Below are 21,082 nucleotides of genomic sequence, written 5' to 3'. Positions count from 1 at the left end.
GTAATGATGAAATCTAAAATTTTTTGCGAAAAAGTAAAGTCAGTTAATTATTACTTTAATTATTTCTGAATGGTGTTAGGTTTTACTGTTGCTGAGAATGTTAAATAAAAGTGCCTCAACAATAACACTGAATTGTTTATCGTCTGCAGAACTATGAGCACCTTTTCAAAGCCAATGAAAAGTCAGTTGGAGGTTCATTTTATCTGCAGTCAAAAGTGAGTAGTTTGTATTTTCACCTAAAAGACATGCAGGCTCAATATGATGTTTTTTGATCTATGTTTAAATAAAAAAATTTTCATTTTAATTGAAATTGTTTGAGATCATCTTCTACAATCCAGTATACACTTATGCATAGATGCATCATTGTCCTGTAACATTTGCTTCAAAAGGTTTTTGTCCACAGTTCATTCAGTGTTGAGAAGTCTGATAAATTATAGAAAATGATTTTATTATTTTTCAGGTCTTTTTTCCATTAGCTTAGATTTTAGCAACTTCCTTTCCTTCCTTCCTTCTTTTCGTGTCCATCCTACCCTTCTGTCCTTTTCTCATTGCATCCTTGTGTAAATGTCTTATCTTCCTTTTTTCTTTTTTCCTTCCTCCATGGGTCCTATCTCACTTTAGTGTCCTTCCTTCCAATTGTCATTTTTTGCATGCCTGTTTTTGCCATGTCCTCTCTTCCTTGTGTATTTCCTTCCTTTATGTCTATTTCTTGTTTAATGTCCTTCAATCTTTCCTTTCTTTCGTTCTTACTTGTGCCCTTTCCCTTTACTGTGGGAAATATAAAAATCGAAGATGTTTTGTATAAAAGCAGATTTCTACAGTATGTTTGTAAGTACTTTTTACCTTGCAAAATGCCAGAATTCTGCATTAACAAAATATCACTCAAATCTCAGAGTAGGTTGTTACTGAGTTGTTCTGATGTTTTTGCAGTTGCAGTATAATTTAGTGTTTCAGCTGATTTATCCTCTACTGCCAGTCATTCCTGTGATATTTGTTTTTTCTTTCCAGGTGGTGCGAGCTAAAGAGCGTCTGGACGAGGAGCTAAATATTCATAAACAAGAACAAAACCAGCAGTCGCAGCAAAATCCAGAAACATAAAGAAAAAAATGTACACCTCTTTTCTTCCCCCGAATCCTCTGTAAATTATAACCCAATAAAGCCTTTTCTTTAGTCTTGGGTCTTTGGCAATGTATTCCCATTATGCAATATGCACTTACTGTCTTTTTATATATGAATTGCTTTTTGTTTGTGACTGCATTGTTGAATGTAACTGAGGGGTAATATGAATGTTAGTGTGGAAAAAGTTAGCATATGTAAAAAATATATTTAAAAAAACAACAAGCACACTTATCAAATGCAACTTTATTAAACATTTCTGTTTTCATTGACATTATTATCAATATCGTAATAAAATTCCTCTAAAACAGGAGAACACCGCTATGTTGTACCAATTGGAGACTTTTACAACTCTTAAAATTCTGCATGTTCTCTAACAGAACATGGTGCCAGGAAAAATATATTTTCATATAACGTTTTTTCTCATATAGTGTATAACTTCTGTATTTACCTGTAATAAAAAAAGGCACTTGGAAAAATTAAAATACTGACATATCTCACAAATGTGCAAAAACGTAAGTTGAACAGGCCTCCTATGGCCTTAGTCTTATCATTAACCCTTTGTGCAACACTGTGGCACTTCCAGCAAAGTTCGCCTCTGACGTGGGTCACTTTTGTGTCCTGGACCTAGGATTTTGTAAAAACTCCAGGAACCTGTACCGCTGTTATCATGTTTAATGATAATAAATCAGTCTTATTTAAAAAAAAAAAACTATAGCAACTGGTTCCCAAAACAACACAAAGACAGCTTTAAACATCGGAAAGTATTGTGACAGCATCCCCAAAGTATACACTCTAAAATAGGGTGGAAAGTGCAGATTATTACAGGCTGAGCTCAAAGGGTTAATGGATCATACAGCTTATTTAATATTGAAAATGTGTGGATCCTGTTTGGATCCGTGTCGTGCTCATATTTCCGCTGCCGGCGCCGAGTCTGTGTCCCTGGCTGCTGTCAGCAGAGGACAGCAGCATCGGTTGTCATGGAGACCATGTCTGGCTTACTGGACGCCTCTTTCTAGTGGCAGTACATACAAAGTTTGTCCATTCACAGCAGACAATTAATTCTCAATGACTGACCTGTAGCTTGTGATGAACTGCTGCGAGCGGAGGTGGTGTTTTTAGAAAGGAGCTTTGTAGTGCAGATGCAATAAAAATATGGCAAGCAATTTCTCATATAATGGACGGCCTCTTCAACACACATATTGGTAATTTAATTATTTCTTATCAAAATAAGTATATAATATATCCAGAATGTTATTCTTCTGTCACTAATGAAGATATCCAGGTTACGCCTTTCCTGTGTGTGATGCAGATCGTAGATATCTGTATGTAGATGTGTTGTTATCGCAGATCCTTGATTCCAGCAGGATCTGCGATACAACATCACGGCTCCCAACAAACTCAGTAAGGGTTTACATCCCTGCTGTTTTTGCATAGTTTTTCTATTTCTCTATTTAAATATTCAAATTTTTTTTGCACAATTATACATTTTAAAAATCACCATACTCTGCACATTTCATTTAGTCTGCTATTTTTATGACAGTACAGTATTTTGTTTATGTTTTTTATCTTTGTGTAAATCTGCCATCTTCCATTTGCCTTTCACTGTGGTGCTGATAGTACACCTGAATTCCCCCACTGTGGGACAATAAAGGATATTTTCAATTTCTTGGGTGTCTCTGGTAAGAATTGTCTCAGATCTCATTATTTTTGTGATTACCTGTGAATATCTGGAGCTCAAAGCTTTTTAAAGTACTAGTTCTTATAACGCCTACGTTGTTTGGCTTAAAAAACAATGACTAACTTTTCAGTCTATCACAAAAGTGTAGACATGTAAAATTGACTAATATAGTGTTGAATCCCACAAATGTAAACAATTTCAATTTGTTTGCAAGTCTTAAAACCAGTGCTGATATGACAGGAAAAATGCAACATTACCAATCAGAAATCTGACTTCAAATCAAAAAGATTGACTTCCAAGTATAAATGAATATACCTTTAACTGCTAAAATCCGCTAAAACGTGTTTTCCCTCAGAGAAGCTGTCAGTCTTCCATGGCTCTGGCTGATTTATTCACTTTTCTAAACTACAAGAGAGCTTTTTCTGCTTTAAGCAGTTGGCGTGATATCATTAGTCTTGGAAAAATTACTTTAAGTCATCTGAAATATTGTGAATATGAGAATAATCCAAAAAATGATTTATGCATTAGTAATTGAACTGTTTATATCTGCAAAACATATCAGGATAAAACGTTAAATGCTAAAATGTTTACTAAAGCTCCCTTTTAACTTTCTTTCTCTTCTAGATGAACAATCTTTGAGAGCTTTTGCTAGTATACATTTTTCTGTTATCTCTTATTTTGATTCTTACCAGCAAGAAAGTAGCCAATTAAGATAAATACAGAGTACAAATGTGTGCAACAGTGATTAGTCGTGGTGCAGCTTGATTATATGGTATAACAGCCTTCCATTCCATTTCATCTCTGCTTTAACCTTCTGACAAAACAACCTCAAAGGCTTATATTATTATTATATTTTTGCTCTAATGTGAGAATAATCCTTCTTGATGTATTTTGGAGGTCTTTTGTAAACATTTTGTAACCAGGAGGTTTGAATTGAGCCTTGCGTTTCACTAAAGAAGATGGGGCGAGGGAAAGAAGAGAGAGAGGGGGCAGGAACAGTTCAGTGGCCTAGTTTTCAGCAGGCTGGTATTTCTGAGAGGCTGCCACAGTGGGCCCAGCACAGCCTGTGACTTCAGAACTGAGGGGGCCGTTTGGTGGGTGGGTGGCCAGATGGAGAGCAGCTGCACAGGACGGCTGTAAGTTGCTTTTTTTCCTCTGCTGGCATGCAGCCTCTGTCCTAATCGCTCCCCTGTCCATAATCTTATACAAGCTCTTCCAGTGCTGCCAGTCACTTCACAGGTGGATGTTACTTTGTAAACTGGTCCTTTTTTCTGATTAAAAGTTAACAATTTTGTTTTGGAATGCTATTAAAAAATATTACATATTTATACCATTAATTGAATAAATAATTCTCTTGTAAAACTGTGCACTTATATGGAAAACTATAAGTAAATATAATTTCTTATAAATCTTTTTGAACATCTTATATTGCTACATTATTCACACTGCAAATGTTCACCCTGCATTTGTAGTGTTTTTGCAGCTCAAAATTAAGAACTAAAGATCAACGTGTTTAAAATTTAGAGCTAAGTGAAACAAAATTGCCCACATTTCTCTAATGAAAAAATGACAAATATTAAACTTTTTGTTGCTTCTAAATGATCTAATCATCCGTTTGAAGTGCTGGCCTCAGGTTGGTAACTGCAGCTGTGGAAAACCATCCAAAATCTCTCCCTGACTTCAATCCCTTCAAAGACTCATCCCCGGCAGCAGAAATCTGATTGCAGAGCAGCCATAGCAGAACACAAGAAGCAACTTCAACATCACAACAAAAATGTTTTGTCTGAACAACTGCAAAAACAAAAATAATAATAATAATAATAGCAAAAATATGAAACAGTAACAGGTAAATAAATTGCCCTCGAGACAAGACAGTGGACAAATAAAACAACTATGGGGGAATTCTTCTGCCAAACAAATAAGAGCATATTATTTTCCATTTAGCAGCAGGATTCCTCAGTTTGACTGTACTGCCCTCACACAAAAAAATAAAATCATGCTTACTTACACATATGTTCTGCTGCCCCTCAAAACTATGTTTGCTCAGCTTTAATGCCTCTTGCTCACATTTCTTCTGATCCTGTTTGAATCGTACACATCTTGCTTTAAAAACTTTGTCTGTAGGGATGAAACCTGTGCTCTCAGATGTGTCTTCCCAGCTCTTAGATTTTCTTTGTTCTCTGTTGGAATGAAGTGGTGGCCCGGAAACAGTTTTAGCCAATCGAATGCCAGGCATGACTTTGACATAACAGTTTTTATTAAGGTTTTAAATGTGAGCAGAGGAAGCTTGAGCAGAAGATATTTGTGCAAGAGGCTTCAAATCTGACTAATATGACTAAAAAACAGTTTTTGAGCAACAGCAGAGCATATTTGTAAGCAAGCAAGGTTTCTTCGGTGAAAGAGCAGACATCCACAAGAGAGCAGAACAGCATCTGAAAGTGAAAATCAGGAATCTTGCTCTCAAATTAAAAACGTAGGCTCCTAGATTTTGAAAAGTAAAATTATACTCAAAAACAGCCAAAATCATCAGGAAAGAAAGAGACGGAGGAGTGATGAGAGCGAGGAGAGTTGTCAGTGTGTTGAGTTGAAAGGATCCTCTCCTGCTGGCCTTCCTCTTTCAACATTATAGATGCATGAGCAACACAACACAAGTCTGATGAAACACCCAACAAAAAGCTGTATTTTGTCAGGGGACTGAAATAAGAGCTTTTTTTTTTTTAAATACAACATTTTAGAAAATGTGTAGTTTGTAGTAAGTGCATGTTTACTGCTTAATCGAACCATGAAATGTGTCTCAGACATTTTTTTTCCTGGTTATTATGCTTGCCCCTTTGGACAGACTAAAATTAGGCAGTTTGGGATAGAGTGGCATCCTACTCAGTCCAGCTGTAGGCAGCACCGACTGTATCCCACCTCCTGCTGTGGAACAACGTGAACATTCCCTCTTTCCTGGTATTTTTTCGCAGCTGAAGCTTATTGGGGGCAAATCTCACGTTGATAGGCCCACCACCTGTTTTTCACAGCTGGTTTGGGGTCATCTTAGCTTAAAATGACAAGACTGTAGTGTTTATCACCACTGAGGGTCTTTCATACACAACTTATGGAGCGCTGACTGAATCAAAGTAAAACAGCTGGACAATCCAGGAGCTGAACAGTACTGGCTTTAGTAAGTCGGGGTGTTGTGTCACGTCTTGCCAGAAGGGGGAGTCAGACACATCAGTGCCTTAAATTTCACTTGTGAAAAAAAGAGGAAGTGATGGTTTGTAATTGCAAAGTGATTTAACACCATTTGTCTGTTTGCACGCTTGGCACAAATTCTGGTGGACCGGTCTGGTCCGTGTTCGTCACCCTCCCCAAAGCCGGGGATAGATTGCCAAAAGTGCTCTCTCCCAGTTTATGAAGCAGGAGCAGATAATTTAGCAGCAGTTCTGAGGTTGCAACACTATAACCAGTTGACGCTGTTAAGCGCTCTGTTTAAATGAAATGTCTTCTTTAATAATATAAGACGTAATAAGTTCACTTGCTTTGGTCCAGCAAGTTTGTCAGATTTATGTTCACAACATTTATAACATCCTTCGATTACTTGCGTGCCTGTGAGTGCTTCCTTTGTGGTGTTTGTACAGTGCCTTGCCAAAAGCTTTCAAACCCATTAAAGCTTCTAACATTTGTCACAGGATCTCAGATGGATTTAGGTCTAGACTTTGACTGGGCCATTCTAACAAATTCCTCCCCAGTCTCAAGTCTTTCAGAAGATCTTACTGGTTTTCTTCAACAACTGCCTGTATTATAAGCAGCAGCCTCCTCTTTCCCCATCACCTTTGACCAGCTTCCATGTAGTGGAGAAAAGTATCCCCACAGCATGATGCTTCCACCATCATGTTTCCTATTGTGAAAGGTGTGTTCAAGGTGATGTGCAGTTTAAGCCACACATAGCATTTCACATGAAGGTTAAAAAGTTCAATTTATGTCTCATCTGACCTTCTACCTGTTTGCTGTGTCCCTTTCATGGCTTGTGGTGAAGTGCAAACTTGACTACAGATTGTCCCACCTGGTGCTTATGGCTGCTTCTCTGATCAATGCTCTCCTTACCCGGACTGGAAGTTTAGCTGGAAGGCCATGTTTTGGTAGGTTTGCAGTTTTGCCATACTCTTTCCATTTTGAAAGGATGGATTGAACAGTGCTCCACGAGACATTCAAAGCTTGGGATATTGTTTTATGACCAAACTGTGCTTTAAACTTTATCCCTGACCTTTGCTCCTTGGTCTTCATGGTCCTGTTTGTCTACTACTGTTCTCCAACAAACCTATGAGACCTTTACAGAACCACTTTATTTATACTAATGTACTTTGTTGCACAGGATTTTATTTAGGGGTATCAAAGTAAACAGGGCTGAATACAAATACATGCCACACATTTAGTTATTCATTAGCAAGACAGTTGCTTTGTGGAAATCTCAACTGCTGGATCCATTGAAGTACTTGTAATGTGGTAAAATGTGTACAACTTCAAGGGGTGTGAATACTTTTGTAAGGCGCTGTATCTCAGCACTAGGCTGGAGGTGCTTTGTCAAAGTACAATTATATAAATACTAATGATGAAGTAGGAAATTATGTAAAAACACAGAGCATTAAAACTGTCACGTTTAAGGTCCCAGTCCACAGAACCAGCCGGAATGAGTAAAGTATAAAATAAGAAAGCAAAGAGGAGCCTTGTGATACAAATCCAGGACCATACATATTCCTGAACACATTTCTTGGGCCTCAAGTGTAGTTATCCAACAATACAAGAGGCTTGCGTTGTATTCTTAAATTCTGTGAGGTGATGTGTTTGCTTTGACAAGTTTCTTTTTTCATCCTTCTACTTTAATGCATTGCCTAGAACTGATTGGTCAAGCCAATCCCCGTCACCTTTGACATCTCATACCCTCGCTATGGCATCAACCCCCTGAGCTCTTCTGGAATGTGTGTGTGGGCGTGAGGGTCTGTATATATCAGTTAACCACAGCTGGTTTAAGCACCACAGCACCTGGGGGTATGACCACCCAGGATAAGGGATCATGAGACCCACCTGTGGAGAGGTTTAGGACCCTCCCAGCCATTTCATTCTGTGCTTCCTCTCCTCTGCCTCTTTTTGCCTGGTGGCTCTGGGGCCTGTGCTCCGAAGTGGGGCCTAGTACCGGAACTATTGGTAAGCCAAGGGCTGAGGAAGGGAAGGCTGGGGAGAGTAAAGGAGCCTTGGCCAGGCCCAGAGGGGAGCTGTTAAAGGACAAAATGGATGTGCCTCCTAGGCTGGCTGGAGAAGAATTGGGGATCCCCAGTGTGGTAAGGTCCAAGGGTCTCGGGCTGAGAGGGGACAAGGGAAGGGCACCGCCAACACCCTGCAAGGCGTGGCCTCTCAGAAGAGCGGCAGCTGCTGCGGGAATGATGATGTGAGCTCCGCTGACATAGGGCAATTCTGAATCCTTACTGCTAATGGTGGCAGGCCCTCCACTTTGACTTCCCTTCAGCAGAGAGCCCACCCCACCTGGGGAGCCCTGCTCCTGAGCCACAAAGTGGCCATGCGCTTTGATGTGCTTTCGCAACGAGCTGGGATCTGTGTAGCGCTTCAAACAGCCTACCATCTTGCAGTAGTAGGGCTTGTCTACATAATGTGTGCGTGTATGCTTAAAGCGGTCACTGGAGTTGGAGTACCGCTTGTTGCAGCCCTCATAAGGACAAATGTAGGGCTTTTCACCTGCCGGGAGGAGAGGTTTTCCACATGAGAATTCATTGAAATCCTAAAAAAATACATTTTTACACAAACATTTTTTACACCTTTATCATAAAGGGCAAATATCATTATATTTTGGAACCAGAAATTCCAAAACTGTAAAAGTGTGAAATAATCAAACAAATAAATCACAATGAGCCTTGTCTGACAAAGAAAGAGCCTATCATCTGGAACTGTTGAGTGCAACTGCCCATTACCTATTATTGTAAACAAAACAGAATCTTGCTAACAGGAATAAGTTGAATTGATATACTGCTGCTTATTGGCAACACAAGAAAGAATAAAGCAGCCGTTTTCTTTCCACAAAGATCCTCTATTATTCCAGGATTATGAACCAACTGGAATGTTGGTTTCACAGGAAGCAATAATCCATGACTGAGAGAAGAAGACACAAGAGAGCTAATGCCATGACTACAACAGATAGCTCCTGCAGTATGTCAGCAGCCAGACCATTGTGGTGAGGTCTGGCTGCTAATTGATGGTGTCTTTCAGGTTGTACATGTTACCTCCAATTACCTCCTCAGCATGTCACCTAGCTCTGCACAGCCCTGCTAATGAACCAGGTGTGTTAAACCAGGTCAAAATCTAAAACATGCAGGGAGATGGCCCTTAAAAAGTGACTGCCATAACGTTTTATATGTCTTCTCTCAGTACATACTATCTGCTGATGTCCATAGATCACTGTATTAAATTGAACCAAAAACTGCTCTGTCCAAACGTACAGCTGTTGACCTGGTATTCATTTGCTATAAAGTTTTGACAACTATAAATACTGTATAGCATTTCAACCCTCAAGTAAAACACAGACTGATCATGTGTACAAAAGTGAAACTTTTAGCTGCTTCCTTTCACTGCCACAGGATATTTTAGTTCAGTAAACTAAAGTATTGTGGGAGTGTTTGCATGTGTCTGTGTACAAAAGAGAAAAAATACTGGTCAGAACTGGAGCAGAAATTAAGTCAACCTCAGTGCTACCAGATTTTCAATCACTCTTCAACAGCTTTTGGCTGTTTTTTCAGCCGCTTTGTGCTTGTTTTTCTTTCAAACTTTAAGTATTTCTCAACTTCGGACATGAAAACCACTTATGTGACCTACAGGCTGAAACACAACTGAAACTGAAAAGTTGTAAAAATAATGATATCTGCCCTTTAGCTGTATAACAAGCACTACTGCACTGCCTCAAGTGATTTTGTTTTATAGCTTGATGGGAGCCAAACACAGACCTGTATGTGAGCGGTTGTGTATCTTGAGGTTCTCCAGGCGTGAAAAGCTCTTGTTGCAGGTGGGACAGCGGTGTGGTTTCTCATTGGTGTGAGTGCGTATGTGAATAAGCATTTTGTATCTACAGGCAAGGAAGAAACATAAGAAATCAGTACAGTACAGAATAGCTGATATCTCCTTATCTACCAAAAAGAATGATTTCCTCACCTGGCATTAAACCCCCTTCCTTTGCGAGCACAGCCCTCCCAGTGGCAGCAGTACCCAGAATCCTTCTCAGGTTTCACATGGAAGTCGTTGACATGGTCCACTAGGTCTTGCAGGGAGTCAAAGAGCAGGTGGCACTAAAGGAGGGAGAACATTTTATTAAAAACGTTTGGGGTGATAAAGCTGTTTCGATTTCAAGCTTTAACTCTTTTCTTTTCTACCTTTTTCCAGTGACATGCCAGTTGTTCATCTGCTGAAAGGTCAGGAGAAGCCCTCTTGTCGCTCGTTTGGCCAAGGAACATAGAGGATGGCAGGTGCAGTCCTGCTCCAGGACCAATTGGCACAAAGAACTGAAACGCCTGTGAGAGGTGAGAATTCTGATAAACATCAAAAAAGAAAGAAAGAAAGGCTGATCAAGCTGCAAACACGTAAGATCAAATGTAAAAACATGCACACACAAATTACAAGTTGAGTGAATTCAAAGATCCCTAAGCTTCAAACTGCACTGTGCCAACCTCAATTATTAGCAAACCAACATGTTTTTAAAAAAATACCTTAAAATAAATTAATCTTTTATTTAAGGAGCATAATCTTAAAGTAAATAAAGGAAACCCGCAACCTTTTATTTTAAATACATTAATTTAGTGGGGAAGAGAAATCCAGTTAAAAAATATTTGCTTTTAACAAAATCACCTGTAGCACATTTATCAGCACCACTAACAGTTCATTTCAAGAACAGTAACCAAAACTATTGTAATTGATTAACTTTTTTAAGTTGGGTGTCTAGAAACTTAAAATTATTAATGCAGGTCTTCCTGATTAACTGGTGTATAAATGCACGCAATTTTTTTCATAGTCTTTCAAAATGGGAAGGACAAGAGAACAGATGTGTGTTGATCCTCATAGGTCAGAAAACTTATATCCTTGCCTAAAGTTGTCCATATCTGCAGTTAGAGCAGTATTTAAAACCAGTTTAAACAACTGGAGCTTCAACAAGCAAGGTTGGACGAGGACCACGGTCTGTCTCACAGTGAGGAAAATGGTAAGGGAAGTAAAAATAAAATCTCCTAAGCTCACTGTTAGGGAAACAGCAGAAAGTGACATGGTCACCAGGTCTTCATAACAACCATAGATGCTACCTACATGCTACAAGTTTTTCTACCAACACAAATGTGAATTTGTAAAGTAACTGAACTCTACTTGGGCGTTAAACTGAAACTGCATGCTTCGATAAGATTGCACTTTTCTGCAACAAAAACTCCAAGTGTGTTTGGTTAAGTTGTGGAGAAGGATGTCAGTACAGTGGAGGATCTTTGATACTGTGGGGCGTTTCTTCTCTGAAAGGCATGTGCGACTGTTTGGCATTGTAACTCTTTAAAATACCAGGTGGTTTTAAATAACAATCTGGTGTACTCAACAAGTAAATTGAAAATTAGTTGCCACTGAGTCCAATTAATGATCAAAAACCTATTTCTAAATGAGCACAGAGAGGATCCTGGACTAGGCGACCTAGAGAGATTATTCAAAGAGGATTGGCTAAAGATCCCCATCTCTGTATGCTGCTTTGTTAAACGTTAAAAAAGAGGGGAAAAATTTGTTTTGTTAGCAAAAGAGAGTTTAACAAAGCATTAACTTCAAGTGTAAGTGTGGAACCAATTGATTTTATTAATTCAAAAAGGTTGGATTTTTAAAAATGTTATCATTTAGAGATTATGCTACTGAAATTCAAGGTGAATTTAATTTAAGTTTTCTTTTTCACATCAGCAGGACCAAGACCTGAATAACAGGTACTGAGGGCTTGACTGACAGGCACTAGAAGATTGTGCCAAGACCTCGTGCAGGATGTGTGTTTCCTCTATTGTAAAGAGTGTGAGAATCAAACAGAAGGAGAAAGTGATAGAGGTTTATCTAAGAATAAGTGTGTCAAGGTGAGTCCAGGGGGTTAGGAAAAACACAGAGGGGCACTGGATGGCTTAACTGCTTTAATTCAATTGCACTAAAATTGAATTAGGCAACATGACGTCTGCATGGCTGTAGTTTTGACTTAAATCTGATTACACACACACACACACACACACACACACACACACACACACACACACACACACACACACACACACACACACACACATACACACACACATCCGTGTTTTACTATCTTTATGAGGACTTTTCGGTTACTTCCATTGACTTCCATTCCTTTTCCTTGATTTTTAGTGCCTAACCCTGACCCTCACACTAACCCTAACCAGTTAATACCTAACCCTAACCCTAACAATAACTCAATTCATACCCTAGTCCTAAACCTAACCCCTGTCCCAAGAATGGAATTTGAAAAAGTGAGGACCAGGAAAATGTCCTCACTTTGTCAAAATGTCCTCACTTTGCAATAAAAATACGAAAAATGGTTCTCACTCAGCAACAAGTACAAGAACACACACACACACACACACACACACACTTCATGCCAGTGGGGTCACTGATTGCTTGTTGCACAAAAGCATTTGTTAGGGACACAAGTTGTGTTTGATAAGAGCTTCCCTTCCCCTCTCACAGACAGAGGCCTCCCTAACCTTGCATAATTGAATTCCCTTGTGACAGTGTGACACAACTTGATGTTGCTCCTGATTTGATGACCTAAACGTACTGAGTCAAGCTATAGACGAAGAGGGTAAAACGGATGACACACAGTGCCCTTAAAAATGTACAATATTAATACCCCTTGAACTTTTTTCCACAATTTGTCATGTTACTACTACTTAATAGATTTTATGAGGATTTAATGTGATAAACCAACAAAACCTGGTAAATAATTGGAGTCAATACCTTATAGTAGCATCTTCCACTGCAATTACAGCTGCAAGTATTTTTTTTCACAAGTCTTCATTAGTTTTTCAAATCTAAAGACTGAAATTTCTGCTCATTCTTCTTTGCAAAATGTGCTCAATCTCAGTTGGATTGGATGGAGAGGATCTGGGGACACCAGTTTTTTAGTTCTTGCAACAGATCATCAATTGTGTTTAGATCTGGATTTTGACTGGGCCATTCTGGCACATCAATATGGTTTGATATAATAAGTTCCATTGCAGCTCTGCTGTATGTTAAAGGACTGTCCTGCTGGAAGGTGAAACTACGACCCCGTCTCAAGTGTTTTGCAGCTAAGAGGTCTCACCTGCCGCCTTCTACTAGGTGAAGAAAGGCAACCCCATAGCATGATGCTGCCACCATCATGTTTCACTAATGGTTTCTTTTCAGTACTGGCTTTGTTTTTGCCAAAATTCCTTTAAGACCAGATTTGTGGAGTGCATCATTAATAGTTGTTCCATCAAGAGATTCTCCCACCTCAACTATGGAATTCTGCAGCTCCTCTAGTGTTCACATAGGTCTCTTCTGTTTCTTTAATAAATGCTCTCCTTACCCGGCCAGACAGTGGAGTGTTTTCAGGAACTTGGATGCCATTACTCACGCCTGAGGGGAGGTAACCGCTGTTGCTCATTTCTGGAGAGCTGGGGGTGAGCCGGGAGGAGGGAGACATACTCAGGTCCACCGCAGGGGGGGTCGGGGTGTCAGTCCGGTCATGAGGGACCAACTGCACACCTGAGAACACATTCATGTTGCAGTGACCTGACTCTTGAGCTATCTGTTACAGGGACACTGGACTCAAAGGGCGACCTTTTTTGGAAACCAGAAAAATGTTCAGGAAAACCACCCTACAGATTAGAATCTATATACAATTTTCACTTTGTTAACAAATAAGAAAAATAAACAACTGTTAAATGATTGTTTCACCATGTGTGAAGAAATTACCTGAATAGTTTTAAACAGGATTCAGAGCTCATTATGGCACCGAAACAATACTGAAAACTACCAGCGATCTCCACAAAGCCTGTCCCGTTCAATCTAAGAGTTAACTTAGGCATGTTTCCTGGGGGTAAAGAAACCACCCTATTTATTCACTAGCATCTATTTTTTTTCTGAAGTTTTTAGGGTTAATAATTATACTAACAAAATAAGGAACATTGTATCCTTGAGAGAAGCCGAAAAATTGGTTCATTCATAATTCTTCTAAAATGGAATATTGTAATTCTGGAGGGAAATAATCTTAGGACAAATTGAGAATAAAGAGAGATCACATTCTGCATTTAGAGCATTTCTGGATAGGGTTAAACTTTTTAAGGATGTTAATAACAATTTCTATCTTATCTTTGCTGTTCCTCGCTGGGTGTTTCAATCAAGTTCATTTGTGATTCTTTGGTTACATGAAAACAAGTTGGAGACAGATTTTTCAACTACCATGCTCTTCTCTTGTCAAGCAGGTCCAGAAATGGCATTTGAGACGCTTTTTCCTATAGCAAGCAAACAAAATATTGGCCTGATTCAAAAAGGGCATCATGTATGGATTTAAGGAAAGTCTATCCATGTTTGCTAATGTATATTTATCTACATTAGTGGCTGAGTTATTGCTTAAGATTTTGAATGAACAGAGCTGTTTGCGTCTGCATGAGTTCAGTGCAATCTGCATTATGAATCTGGTGCAGAAATCACGTAATCAGCCTGTCACCAAGTCGTACACGAGCCTGCTAATGATGCAGTTTCTTATGTCAGCCGAATTGAATCGGGGCAACGTTTAAAACAAGAAGGACATTGACCTTCGAGGATCAACCCCTGCCAACCCCTGGTTTATAGCTGACATTGTCTTGGCTATCTTAAGCTGCAATAAGCTTAAATTGAGGGACGTCATATATAATGTTCATATAAGATCACCTTTCCTCATTCTGCTGTTTTCACTATCCATGTGTTGTTGGACATTACAGAATAATGACAAGCATAGACTGAAACCTCCTTTAACTGCTGCTAGTTACTCACATCGGTTTTATGTATAGGTGGCTTATAAACAAGCTAGCAGAATCATTAGTGCTTCTAGCCTCGCCTTGTTACACCTACCTGAGTGTGGAGATGCAGGTGAAGCCGGTTCTATAATTGCTGTCCCATCGTCCGTCATATGCAGCTGGCGAACCTGCTTGTGGTGAGGAGACTGTGCTCCCCTGTCCTTCCCGTTTACCCGCCGAGGGAGTTTCAGGTCCAGGGGCTCGTCCAGTGAAAGCATGGCTGCAACCCGCTGACCTCCCAACTGCAAAAACGGGGACAGAGATAGGGAGTCAGACTTGCACATTACACATTTCAGATTTTTATGTCTAAAATAGTTTGGAAACCATCTATTATTTTCCTTTCACTTATGTGTTATCTTGTAAGGCTTGTGTTTTGTGAGAGAAAGTTAATGAATACTTTTGCAAGGCTCTGGACATCTTTCATCTTTATCTTTAGGACCTTTTAGGTTGTATTCACAGCAGAAAAGTCCTTTGGTCCGCTTGTTTGGTCCGGACCAAAAGCGAACTTTATTTTTTTCATTTGGTGCGGTTTATTTTCAAGTTGTACTTTTTGCAAGTGAATTATTACTTGTAAACAAAGCCACGTGGGTGACCATCATTGTTCCCATTGGACAGAAATGACGGGGGCGGGACAGAGAACAGACCCGGAAATTGAGGAAAACATCTGTAGACGTGCTGCGTGCAGCACCTCTGTTCTGCATATTTATGCCGTTATTACAGCTGCAATATTATTGTGAGACTGAAGTTCAGCTCATTCAACACAGACTTTAAGACGTTCCATTTATAATGTTGGAACCCCGTCGGAGAATGCGTGCTGAACGCCGACGTTCTCTACGTGCCTTGTCCCACAACAAGGCAGTAGCGTTGCTAAGCAACACACAGCTTATCAGGTATGATTACCTTACAACACACACCTTTGCTACGGTGGCTTTTTATGTCCAAAGAGACGTACGCTTTTTGTAGTTGGTTCGGATCGGGGCCGGTTTGTATTCAGACCATAAGCGAACCGCACCAGAGTCCGTTTGGAAGTGGACTGAGACCACCTCAAAACGTGGGTCTCGGTCCGGTTGTGTGGTCCGGACCAAGGAGGGAAACAAACTCTGGTCCGTTTAAAGCGGACCAAAAGTGGCAAGTGTGAATACAGCCATTGTAACTAATGAAAGAAAAATACATTTTGCTTGTCAGTAACCACACATGCAAAGAAATACAACAACCCAGGACTATAACCATCAGTCAGCAGAGGGCAGGTTCTCACACCTGCTGCTTTTCCCGCATGGACTTTGTTAAAAAAGTATCTCACATTCCACAACCAGGGAGCACTCTCCAACAATGGCAAACCAACCACAATTATAAGCTGAAACACTAAGTAAGCCAAAGAAAAATAAACACACATACACACGGTGAGAGCTCAGTGACTCCCTTCCTTTTTTCCATCCTGACCTTTACTCACACACTCTTCCTGAGGAATTTCTACAATCTGATCCAGATGGTCGCCCCCTCCGCTGGGCCTTTTTCACCTCACCCCTTGGCCAGTTTCTGGCCTTTACACCCTGTCGCACCCACCAGCATAACCCATCCTAACCCACACCTCCACCGCCAACAGTGTGTGGACCTTCAAACTTTGTGGACCTTTGAGACCTGTCGCCAACCCCTCAGGCCTTCAGCTCCAGCTGTACCCGCTCAGTTCATCTCCTCCCTGCTCTAAACACTGACCTCTGGACCCAGCCCTAGGCTTCGCTGTTATTTGGGACTCTAATTGTCCTCTTCCTCATCCACAGGACATGTAAGAGTGTCTTTCTAACATTAATTTGTACTTTCACATTTTGTCATGTTACAACCACAATCTTCAATGTATTTTATTTTAAATTTTGGTGAAGTGGACATTGTACAAATGTGAAAAAAGGCCAGATGAGACCAAAATTGAACGTTTTGGTCTACATGCAAAACAGAGATGCATATCACCTTGAACATATCATCTGTACAGTGAAACATGGTGGTGGCAGCATCATGTTATGGGGAGGCCTTTCTTCAGCCCCCACCATCTTCCCATCAGCTCTGATCAGAAAAAATAAACCCACAGCATGATGCTGCCACCACCACCATAAAGAAACCGGTTATAAAAACTAAAACTAGGGTAGATGTTAAGCGAGTTTAGCAAAAAAGGAAAAGTAAAAATTTCAGTATTTAGTTGTGCAAAGAGACATATCCCAAAAGAATTTGTTGTTCTGTAAAATATACTGACTTTCTTTGGTTACATGAAAACAAGTTGGAGACAGATTTTTCAACTACCATGCTCTTCTCTTGTCAAGCAGGTCCAGAAGTGGCATTTGAGACGCTTTTTCCTATAGCAAGCAAACAAAATATTGGCCTGATTCAAATAGGGCATCACCTATGGATTTAGGGGAAGTCTATCCATGTTTGCTAATGGATAGACTGGATAATGGATAGAAACCGGTTATAAAAACTAAAACTAGGGTAGAGGTTAAGCGAGGTTATCAAAGAAGGAGAAGTAAAAATGTCAGTATTTAGTTGTGCAAAGAGTCATATCCCAAAAGAATTGGTGGTTCTGTAAAATATACTGACTCGGGGCTCAAATGCAAACAAATATGAAAATTAATAAATAAGGAAAATGCACCAAACATTTCCCGTTTCAATTTGTAACAAATTTTTTAGAAACAAGTGTTTTAAAATGTGATAGACCAACTTTGTGTTGGTCTATCACCTAAAAATCCAATAAAATACATACAAAAGTTTGTGCTTTAAACATAACAAAATGTGAACATTTTAAGAGATATGAATACTTTTACAAGGATATATGAGCAGCAGCCATTTACTAAATTAAACGTGATATCGTAAGGATAAATCCCATGATTTAGGGCCCCACTGTTTTACCACATTGAAAATAAATATGATTCTGTTCTCGAACAACGCATCTTGGCCGTACTAGTGCTGTAATGTTGATTTAAAGCCAAAACTCCACACAAGGCAGTGCTTTAGGGTTCATTGCTCACTCTCACCAAACAAACATGGACACATCTCCTCAAAGCATTTTGCCTCATCACAACAAAGCAATAAACAGGTATACAGCCCTACAGCTGTAGACAACTAAGACAGGCACTCAACTCCCTCCATGTCAATACACAAATACACACATGCACGGAAGTAATTAATCTCACCATAATTTCACAAATTCATCTGTCCTTCCTCTCTCATTTATACAAACACTGACACAGACTCATATAGGCTACAGTTTGCAGTGAATGGTGGGCTTTGAGAGCAACTGGCCGGCAGCCACATGAGACGGCCTTGTGTCTGGGAGGCATGGAGCATGGAGGTTAGCAGGTTCACACTCCCAACAAGCGCGATGGCCACAGCTTGCACGTGTATATCCATACATGTAGCTGAGGGGGGGACCCAGTCGACCAAAGATAAGACAATGACAATGCACACGTACAGGTGCAAACAGAGGAGCAGGGTGTATATGTGCACTGAGCTGTATTGTGCTGCTATCAGTTACATTCTACAGCAAAAATAGACACTCGTGTTCTTCACATGCATGAAATCTAAATATTGTGGATTTTACAGACAAACACATGAGAAAAGCACAGTGTGGTGTATTTAAAGTACCTTCAGTCAATAATAATAATAAGGATAATAATAAATGATTGAATTTGTACCTAACTTTCCATTTCTTAATCTCAAAGTGCTACAATATAAACACAACAGTCAGACACTGTTTCAAGTTAACATGTCTGACCAGAGATTCCATTGTTTTGATGCCCTTACAGATCAGTGAATATAATGTGCCTAACGTAATACATGACAGCAACAACAAGGCTCAGTTTGACAGGATTGCCATCTTAGGTCTGGTGAATGTAACCAGTTCCTTCTACACAAGCTGTGCAGTTTCACTCTTTTGTATTTTTTAGCCCCATATTTTGGGATTTTAAAGATTTTATTTGGTTGCTTTAATAAAAAACAATGTCTATAATCTCCTTGAAAATTTAAATATTTACCATTTGCTTGGTAATTAAACTTTTTGTAGACAAATTCAAGCCTAGTAAAGTAAACACTTACCTACTGTACAATAATTCTTTGCACAGTTGTGTTTAGCGCTTCACAGCCACAGGAGTATATGGATGTGAAGTTTAACAAAAATGATATATGCTTTCACAAATCTCAATTTAAAAGCTGTGCTGTGCAACTGGATTTAGCTCTCCTGAACCACATTATCCTGCAGTTACGCTGTGACTCTTTGGAAATCTAGGGACGAACATTTCAGCAACATAACACAAGCTCAGTCAGACAGAGCTGAACAAGCATTGAACAACAATTTTCAATTCTTAACACGGTTTTTCTGTTGGATTTAGGTCTGGACTTGGAATGGGCCATTCTAACACCTGAATATGGTTCGATCTAAACCATTTCATTGTTTCTAAGGTTGCATGTTTAGGGTCATTATGTCCTGCTGGAAGGTGAACCTCTGCCACATTCTCAGTCTTTTGCAGCTTATAATGGCTTCTTCCTGGAAATTCCAGCATGTAACCAGCTTCCCCATCCCTGCTGATGAAATGCATCCCCATAGCATGATGCTGCCACCACCATATTTCACAGGGGGGATCATGTGTTCAATAGTGATGTGCAGTGTCTGCATTCTGCAATGTAATTTATGCAACAAACAAATATTCACAGGCCCAGGGACAGCCCAGGACATGCTGGACGGACTATGTCTCTCAACCGGCCTGGGAACGCCTTGGGCTCCCCTAGGAGGAGCTGAAGGAGGTGTATGGGGAGAGGGAAGTCTGGGCGTCTCTACTGAGTCTGCTGTCCTCACGACCCAGTCCCCGAAGACGAGGAGTGCGAGTACAAATATTCACTCATATTCCCCTGGAATACACACCCAACTGAAAATTCTACCTCTCACCTTTGAAATTTCACAAATACTTTTGCAAAACTATTTAAAAAAAACTAATCATTATAATACAGGAATAATAATATTAACTTTTTCTCCGCTTGTCTTGGCAAGATGTTTTAGTTCTAATCATCCACAGCAGAGATGACCTCAACCAAACCTCATGAATCAGTCACCATGGTTGTATTTCACCTCTGCAGATCCTCATAACAGTTTCCTGGTGGAGAATTAGCAGAAACGGTCTCGGAAGTGACCCAATATGTGTGGATCTTGGATTGGATTTATGGGATTTTGGCTAAATCTTTGAAACAGCCACATCCACTGAGAAGGAGATTGTTGAGCAGAGTGTAACAAATAAGACCGTGCAGTAGAGAGTGGGAGTGATGCAGGCAGGGGAGGATTATGTCATTCTGTCCTTGCATGCTTGTCAGAAATGTGTGTGTGTGTATTGAAAGCTTTGCAGTGGGTGGTTGTGAAGTTTGAGGAAGGGGCGTTGGCTAGCCCCCATGCAGACTTCCTCGCTGGGCCGTGGGGTCGACAGCATCTCTGAAAGGCAGCATTGTCCCTCCATGGGCCCTCTCTCAACCTCTAGCAAAGTAAACACCGACTACTGCAGCTGAGTGGGAGGAAGGAGAGGAGGGAAGCTCGCAGGGGCCGCATTGAGGATATATGAGAGTGAGGAGGAAGTGGTGGAGGAAGATTCTTAAAAGGGAGGTTTGTATGTCATCTTTAGCAAGCTTTATCATCCATCTCCCCGTATAAATCTTTCCGACCTGAGTCCCAAATTGTAAACACAAGTCCCTTTGAAGAGACTTGAGTCTGTGTGTGCATTAGAGGGTAAGTTAGTTTCAAAGATAGATGAAAGTTTGGAGGGTTAATGACTGAGGCTGTGCAGAGGGGCATCAGGTCAAACACAGGGCTGGCTGCGTGTTTCAACACCTCTGTGTTCTGGGGCTAAAAGCACATGGATCAAGGTTGAACAGGCTCTGACTGCCTGATCTTTCACCTGATCTGATCTGAAGAGAGGGCTGGGTTTCAGCTCCCTCTGGATTAGAGGATACAACTATAAACTATAATGTGAATTTGCTTAAGGGTATAAAATCATATTGTGCAATATTTTATTTTCCTAGCGGTATTTAAGAGAGTGAAAGAATGTGTATGTGTACAGATTTTGTGCGGCCCCCTCTGAGATTGGCTGTAACTTAATCTCCCTCCTGCTGGGACCCTGGGAGGTGGTCTGTAGGAGCTAAGCCATCTCTCCCCAGGGCTCTTTGCGCGCTTGCTCTAATT

General features: G+C 40.2%; 2 protein-coding genes across 6 annotated transcripts in view; one reads left to right on the top strand and one right to left on the bottom strand.

Annotated features, from left to right (window-relative positions):
• Positions 1-1,170, top strand: part of LOC124864224 (mitochondrial import inner membrane translocase subunit TIM16-like) — a 107,626-nt gene extending 106,456 nt beyond the window's left edge. For both annotated transcript variants that reach the window (XM_047358910.1, XM_047358909.1), the window contains 2 exons: positions 150-215; positions 1,009-1,170. In XM_047358910.1, the coding sequence (XP_047214866.1) occupies positions 150-215; positions 1,009-1,098 (156 nt within the window). In that variant the 3' untranslated portion in view covers positions 1,099-1,170. The remainder of the gene's footprint in view (positions 1-149; positions 216-1,008) is intronic.
• A 5,925-nt stretch (positions 1,171-7,095) lies between these two features.
• LOC124864652 (zinc finger protein GLIS2-like) overlaps positions 7,096-21,082 on the bottom strand; it is a 32,251-nt gene continuing 18,264 nt past the window's right edge. For 2 of the 4 annotated variants that reach the window (XM_047359513.1, XM_047359514.1), the window contains 6 exons: positions 14,936-15,122; positions 13,458-13,588; positions 10,213-10,368; positions 9,995-10,128; positions 9,790-9,908; positions 7,096-8,530 (listed from right to left, as the gene is read on the bottom strand). In XM_047359513.1, the coding sequence (XP_047215469.1) occupies positions 7,788-8,530; positions 9,790-9,908; positions 9,995-10,128; positions 10,213-10,368; positions 13,458-13,588; positions 14,936-15,098 (1,446 nt within the window). In that variant the 5' untranslated portion in view covers positions 15,099-15,122 and the 3' untranslated portion in view covers positions 7,096-7,787. The remainder of the gene's footprint in view (positions 8,531-9,789; positions 9,909-9,994; positions 10,129-10,212; positions 10,369-13,457; positions 13,589-14,935; positions 15,123-21,082) is intronic. The other 2 variants (XM_047359515.1, XM_047359516.1) reach the window with 1 other exon arrangement.

The sequence above is a fragment of the Girardinichthys multiradiatus genome, chromosome Y, assembly GCF_021462225.1.
Source record: "Girardinichthys multiradiatus isolate DD_20200921_A chromosome Y, DD_fGirMul_XY1, whole genome shotgun sequence".
Taxonomy (NCBI): domain Eukaryota; kingdom Metazoa; phylum Chordata; class Actinopteri; order Cyprinodontiformes; family Goodeidae; genus Girardinichthys; species Girardinichthys multiradiatus.
Note: the sequence above shows the minus strand (reverse complement) of the source record. Positions and strands in the feature narration are given on the sequence as shown.